General features: G+C 35.8%; 1 protein-coding gene across 1 annotated transcript; it reads left to right on the top strand.

Moving 5' to 3' along the window:
* The first annotated feature begins 784 nt into the window (after positions 1-784).
* LOC131037108 (G-type lectin S-receptor-like serine/threonine-protein kinase SD2-5) lies at positions 785-5971 on the top strand. Its single transcript, XM_057969147.1, has 2 exons — positions 785-1097; positions 4269-5971. The coding sequence occupies exons 1-2, from the start codon at positions 785-787 to the stop codon at positions 5969-5971; spliced, it is 2016 nt and encodes a 671-aa protein (XP_057825130.1).
* Positions 5972-7988: the final 2017 nt, after the last annotated feature.

Raw genomic sequence — 7988 nt, 5'->3', positions numbered from 1 at the left:
ACACCCCCCCAAATTCACTTAATCAAAGAATCCACCCCAAAAGTGATGATTTGGCACTTTATACTTAGTGCGTATACAATGGGCCACTTGCAATAAATGGCAAAGTGGAATTCTGATTAGAATTTTACAACTACCTTAATAAGGCCAAAAGAGACTTAAACTGATAATGCAAGAGATCTAACTAAGATCCAAGCAATTTACAAGTACCTAATAGGCCAAATAAGACCAATATCTAAAAGTACAATTTCCACTAAAAATCTTTGATATCTGGTCATAGATTATGAAAGTAGATGAAAAAACATGCACTTTCAAAAAAAATGACACCTGAAAACGAGGTCGTATGAGCTCAAACGAGGCATTTGAAGTTGCAAAATTGAGGATTGGACAGGTACAGCTGAGAGAATCCAAAAATTCTGAAAAACTTGTGCACCAAAATTAGAAAATAACCATACCACTGTGAAGATTATGAAATTTTAGCCCATTTCAAAAAAAATTGCAGCAAAAAAGGAGCAAAAATGAGCAAGATATGGCCTTTCAAAGTTAGACTGCAAAACTGAAAAGCTCAATGGAGAGGGGTTGAAAAATTTCAAAAAACTGCTGATGTGGTGCTGATGTAAGCAATTTACGATCTTAAATTTGATGACCGTATGACCGTCGCGAAAACTTCACCTCCCTCCTGACTGGGCATCTGTACCGTACGGACTGATGACTGGGTGCGATGACTGTGCGTATGGATTACTGACATGGCACTACAACAAGGTGTACGGTAGTCGATCACGGGCCAATGGCCACCTGCCACATGGCGGGTGTGGGTTTGCATATTGAGAATACGCCGGAGAGGAGGGAAGTGGGCTGCTGGAGAGCCAAACTGGGAGCTGAGGGGGCCGGTGGCGGACCGGGAGCCGAGAGGGCCGGCGGGAGTTTACACGGCGGCGGCGCTGCAACACGAGGTACGAGAAGACTAGTGCAGGCACCGAATGATGGGGACTGTATGGGTGTTGGCGTCAGACGAGAAGCGGCATGGGTGGCGTCGATGGAAGGTACAAGGCGTGACAGAGGCCGGAGAGTATGGGCAGCGCAACCTACAAACAACACAGGTACAAAGGGCACGGGAGGGGGTCTGCGGACCCCCCAAAAATATAGTTTTTTTGTTTTTTTTTATTTTTTTATTTTTTATTTATTTTTTTCAAAAATTTTGATCGCCCTTTTTTTAATTTTTTTCGAATTTTTTTGAAAAATAATTAAATTTTTTTCGAAATCCGTACAATAATAGCCAAAATGGGGAAAAATAATTTCTCACCAAAATAGGTCAACTTTATAGTCGAAAGTCATGGAAATGGCCTCCCGGATTCAACGGTGATGTCCAAATCACTGTACGATGCCCCCCAAAAATGAAGATCCCCAAATCCGAAAATAGAAGTCTCCAAAATGTCTCCAAAAAACTAAACAATGAAGCCCCAATGGCTCTGATACCATGTAGGATTTTGCCAAGATCAAGGGCACAATGAAAAGCATAAAAAGAGAGATAATAGAATGACAAGAACAAACTGTATTCTCATCAATATGCAAATGATCAACTGGATTAACCAATACAATGAATATAGGCCTGCTTATATAGGCAAGGCCATATGGATGTACGAGCACACAATTATGACATGTGGCTCAATGAGAAACAAGGGTAGGTAAGAAATACTAGGGGTAGGTAGGAGAAATAATATAATATTCCACAAGAGGTGGATGACCCACCGAATGTGGAGTGTAACAGCAAAATAAGACCACAAAAGGTGGAATTTCTCCTACAAGCTCTATCCCTATGTGCACACTTCCCTAAGTGTCTCAAATCCAAACTATGAAGAGATGCATTATCCTAAGTTAGCTTAAGTAAAGTGTAATAATATCCAAAATGAATATTTATTTACACCAACAATATTCACCGATTTCGGTTTATCCATGAAGGCTATATTTTCTTCTCCAAACTTTAGAGGCTGGTTATAATAGTAATTATGAGAATCTCTTTCAAGTTGTAATTTTCATTCCCCTTCTTCTATTGATATTTCAATATTAGGGTCTGAATCTTCTTCATGTTAGTGTGTTGTATAGCATCTATGTTCCACTAAATGTGTTTTATTTTCCAACCATTATATTAGTTTCCATATACCTTGGCTATAGAATGGTATATTTTGAAGTTGTGGAGTAGAGGTTAATTATAGAGCTGATTTGATGATATTTTCTTGATTCTTCTTAATGTAGTACAATTTTTTTTTCATTCCAAATGAAGAATGTATGAATAATGTATTTTCGAAGCTCATCCCAATCTTTACTATCTACTATTCTTTCTTGATTGAGGTACAAGGATTGTACTACTGGTGTTAGGGTCGAATAGAAAATTTGAATGTATAGGTTGTGATCATATTCCCTATATCCTTTCCATGTGGTAATACATACATGAAGGTGATTGATAAGACCTATATATTTTGGGATAATGGAGTATTCTCCATCTTATATCTATAAGACCTATATAAAAATTTTGAAGACACCAGATTGGAATATTATCTCTATGCTTTTCCCTCTAGCAAGTGACATTACATACTAAAGTGTCTTAAAGTGCAGCAATTGTTGGGATTCATCTTGAAAAATTCTTTCTATATCTAATATATATTCATTCATGTCTCCCACTCTTAAAAATATCAGTCATTTGATGAATGAACTACCCCTTTGAATGTAATTGGTGTATTTTGTATCTTTTGTTCTTTCAAGGTGATAGTTTTTGTTTTTGTATTTTCTAGATGGATTTGTAACATGAAAGCCCTTTTGAATCCATACACCTTGTGGGTGCATCATTGTCGTTCTTTAATGTTGGAGCTTTTGGAAACGCATATAAGTCATGGATTATTGTCTTTTTCTACTTCAAGGTATGTCTTATGCTCTCTTTCTCCTAATTGAATGTATACTGCTTAGTTATCACCTAGATAACATATTTCTACCTTCCATGAATCCTTAGTTCCATTAAAATTGACAAATCATTCCCAATCTTGTAGTGCCTAAAAGTATTCAATGGATCCTTCATTTCTGTTACCTCAAATTCAACTAGTTGCTTAAGGCCTTGAATGTTTACTTCGACATTTATCTAAGCTCCCTTTGTTTTTATGCTAGATTCATCTACCAAACTTATGTTGATCAGAATTTTGACCAACTTGGGGTGGCCAATTTAGACATTTAAATACATATTTGATCATATTTATTAATTTATTGAATTTTAATAAATATGAGCAAATATATTTTTAGACATCAAATTAAATGTTTCGAATTGATTTGAAATACTATTTAGTTATATATTAACTTATTTTCTTTTGTAAATAAAACATTTGTTTAGCTAGAGACTCTGAGTATCTCATCTGCCAAAAAAGCAAAATTGTTTATTCTCTTCCTGTCACTTATGGGTTGGTGACCATGTGTTCATTGGGGCCCTTACACAATATTAATTTTACATGGAATAGAAATGAAAAATCAATATGCACTTGACTTTAGCGTAGTGAAATTAATGCAATTTTATTTGATTGGGGAGCACATACTTTTCCAAATTACTATCAAAGACTTTGTAAAGCCATACTTTTTAGTCTTATATATCAAGAGACTTTGACTTTAATATCATTGATTTTCTTCAACTTAATGATATGGACCTAACTTCTCCCTTCCTATTAATTGTCAAGCTCTCTAACTTTACATCATCAATACTTGGTAAAGCCATACTTTTTCGATCTTAATTATCCAAATGACTTTTACTTCAATATCCTTAAGTTGACATTATAGTTTAACTTAACTCATGCCTTTCTTATTTATTATCAAGCTCTCTAATTTCACATAATTAAAGACTTTGAAAAGCTATACTTTTCCGATCTTATTTATCCAAAAGAGCTTGACGGAACTCCTACTTTCCCTACTTATTGCCAAGGTCCCTAAATTCACATCATCGAAGACTTTGGAAAGCCATACTCTTCCGGTCTTATTTATCGAAGAGACTTCGACTTCAATATCATTGATTTCTTGAACCTGGCTTTATAGTTTAACCTAATTTCTCCCTTCCCTATTTATTGGAAAGCTCTCTAAATTCAAATCGTCTTTCATTTGAGTATGTTATTATTCTGTTCTCTCTCTTAGATAGAACTGCCGTTTTTGAAAAATGATGACAACGGACTGTTTCTCGTCCTCTTCTCCTTTATTTTCGCTACTTCTGCCACTCTTCCTTATACCGTGCTCACTACTTGCAGAAAGACTTGCAATTACTCCCACAGCTGCGAATGGAGGCAGAACTTGGAGGAACAATATCCAGTCTCTAGATTTCCTGACACCGTCAATTTACAAAGATGCACTCCTCAGACCGATCCTTCTAAGCAGCAGCATCTCATATAATGATATAAATCTGCAGTTTGGATGTGGATTCTTCTGCTATGGTATTCCTTGTGACACAGGCTACCTGTTTGCAACTTTCTTTGTTGGCTATGCCACTGATGGTAGGGTGTTGGATATGCAAATGGTGTGGAGTGCAAACAGAGACCAGATGGTGCAAGAAAACGCAGCCCTAACACTCACCTCCACAGGAGAACTTGTATTAAGGAACTTAGATGGCACTGTTGTGTGGTCTACAAATACATCCACCCATGCTTTTCAAAGGATGGTGATGCAGGAATCTGGGAATCTTGTTCTCTATAACAACTCTGGTACAATCCTCTGGCAGTCTTTTGATTATATAACTGATACCCTGCTGCGGGCGCAGAAGTTAAAGGTGGGACAGAAGATTACTGCAAACATTTCTCCAAAGAATACAAGCCAAGGTCGTTTCTATTCTATCTTGCTTCACGATGGCTTTGTTATGTTCACGGCCTCTCCACCGGCTAAAATGTACTATAGATATCCCCAGACACCTGTAAGTGTGGAGTTATCTTATTACCAGTTCGACAATGTCTCCATCAATATTCATGCTCGAGGAAGACAATCGCCGTTAGTTAAGTTATCAGCACCCGCAGGTTGCCTTCACTTTAAATTGGACTCAGATGGATACATGAAAGTCTTTTCCGTCGATGAAACAGCAGGAAGAAGTTCCATTAACTATCTACCATGGTTCATTAAACCAGTGACTCAGTGTAATTCTCCAGGAACATGCGGAGAGTACGGTGTTTGCACAAACGGTCAGCGCAGCTGTCCAGGAGATGGCAATGCTTTTAAACTGCTTGATGTCACACAATCCAATTCCGGATGTGGTCCGCGCGTTCCTCTGGTGTGCTCACAGACTATTAGGCGTCAAGGTCACCAGTTTTTGGAACTGGAGCACGTTGCATATTTTACTTATGTTTATGAAAATGCTTCGACGCCGGGGCTGGTGTCACGAGATGAATGTAAAACACTATGCCTTGTGAACTGCTCTTGCAAAGCTGCTTTTTTCAGGTACGGGACCAATTTTTCTAGTGGTTATTGCTATCTAGAGTCGAATATCTATTCTATGACAACTATGAGTCCAGTCGATATGTATTACAATTCCACTGCATATATTAGAATCCAATCAAGGTCCAAGGGCTTTAAGTCCTTAGCTGTCGTCATCATTTGTGCTTTAGTGGGTGGAGCACTAGTTCTGTTTATCATTTTGTGGGCATGTATAAAAATGTCTCGAAAAAGAAGACAGCACAAAGTAGAGGACGAGGATGAATGTGAGGATGATCATGTCGATTGGGTGGCAGGCTTACCGTTGCGGTTCTCATTCCAAGAATTGCAAGACGCTACAAACGGGTTTACCATTAAGCTGGGCAGCGGAGGGTTTGGTTCAGTTTATGAGGGTGTTCTGTCTGACGGCTCAAAGATAGCAGTGAAGCGCCTCGACAAAGCAGGACATGGACAAAAGGGATTCCGGGCAGAAGTCGAAACGCTAGGGAAAATAGGCTTCTTTGGAAACGTTTATATGGTTACAGTCTGCCTGTAATTAGACAAATTGTTATCAGCCAACGCCCATAACAGGTTTCTCTCCTATTATCTTAGTTCTGTTGTATATGGACTTCGCATAATTTACCTTTATTTATTAGTATCCAGTAGATTAATGTGTTCATGTAATCAGTTTGCTAATAGTTCGTGCTGAGTGTTAGCGCCAGCAAAAATAGTTGGAGTTTTTAATGTTTTTCTTTTCTTCTTATATACAAATATATTAAATAAGAGCTGAAAAAAGTTATTGACTGTCATTTTTATGTTATTAAACTCTTAGTATAAATAAAAAATAAAATATAAATATATTTAAGTTATTTACATGAGTAGGAATTGTTGAAAAATAATATTTTTGAATAATTTTATTTTTTGGATAGATTGGCCTCATCATGGTGCTACATATGCATTTAGGGTACAATTATGGTTGAAATTTTTTTAGACATACATAACTTAGCCTAAATGAGTCCAGCTACGTCACATGTTTGAAAAAAATAAATTTTTGTTAGAAATACTTAATTTCTGTTTAGTTGATAAGTTGGCCTTATGTGTGACACAACGTTGTAATTTTATCCCCTCTTGTTCCTTTAATATCTATCTACAAAAAAATTAGTATCAAGTTATGACATACTTATCATCACCAATAAGCATGATCTCACTATGTAGCTTTAATCTATATGGAAAAACTATATATGAAATAGCTCATTCAAATGTATGACTATGTCAACAAGTATTAAGATACTTACAACCTACCCATTCAGGGTACCAAAAACTCTACCCTTAAGGCATACTAATTTATTAAATTGATATTCTCATGTTCTCTATTTTATAGTAGTTCATGCTCATACCACAATAAGGGTTAAATATAAAATGAAATTTCCGCATAGCAAGTGGCAAAATCAAATCCATTTAACGAATTCAAGGTAACAACATTCATATCAAGTGACTACCTTAGTTAATGTGGGATACTAGTGCAAATAAATATACTTTATCAAGTATCATGTGATCTTCATAGGTCCAATGTGAGAACCATTTTTTTTATACTAATGTAATAAATGGCCTTTCAGTGGTCCTTTCAAACAAATTTCCTCCATCCTTTAAAGTTTAATGGGTATCCAAAGGCCAGCTAAAATCTCCAATTTCAACACAAGAAAGAAGAATATTAGCAATGACTGTGGAATTTTGATTCACAACACCAATTACATTTTCTCAAAAAATTCTTAAAGCCTTTTCAACAAATCCATTTCATGAATGCTTTATAGTTATTGCAGTCCATGAGAACACCTTGTATGCTTTACAAATGTTTAAAGCGACACAATTCCTCATAGTGACATTGTAGTACCCCTTCTCAACACCATTCCTCTTGATTAAATGCATTGATGGATGCCCATATCATGCTCCTCCTCTCTATCCTTTAATCATGCTTGACTTATAACATATTTTATTTTATTTATAAGTTTTTTAATCTATTTAATTATGTTTTATATTCCTACCATGTATGCCTTATGCGAAAATACACTCCTATGAAAGATGTGACACATGTAACGTGTGAGAAGGAGGTAATGAAATTCAGATTGATTGGTTGTACTATTTGTTTTTTATTATTATTAATTTATCATAAATGTGTCTATCTAAGATAAACTAATTTAAATAAGTATTTGTTTTGATAGATAATTGAAATCTATTTTTAGAGTTAATATACATTTTCTAAAAATTACTATATTTATCAAATTTGATAAAAACTTGTACTACACGTATTATATCTTTTACCCCACATTCATATCTCTCTATATCTTATAATTTGCACCACTAACTCTTCAACAATCTACCTTGTACTCATCTTGTAACAATCTAGTTTGTGGTTTATGGACAAGAGGGGGAAGGAGTGATGTAATCTCATCGTTCAAAATGCGTTAATAGAGAGAAAAGTAGTTATTCTTTTTACATTTAAAAGTAAAAAAGATAGGTCGAAAACGACAACAGGAGATAAATGAACGTCATAGACATGAAAGAAAAAAATAATC

The sequence above is a fragment of the Cryptomeria japonica genome, chromosome 7, assembly GCF_030272615.1.
Source record: "Cryptomeria japonica chromosome 7, Sugi_1.0, whole genome shotgun sequence".
In the NCBI taxonomy this organism is placed as follows: Eukaryota; Viridiplantae; Streptophyta; class Pinopsida; order Cupressales; family Cupressaceae; genus Cryptomeria; species Cryptomeria japonica.
Note: the sequence above shows the minus strand (reverse complement) of the source record. Positions and strands in the feature narration are given on the sequence as shown.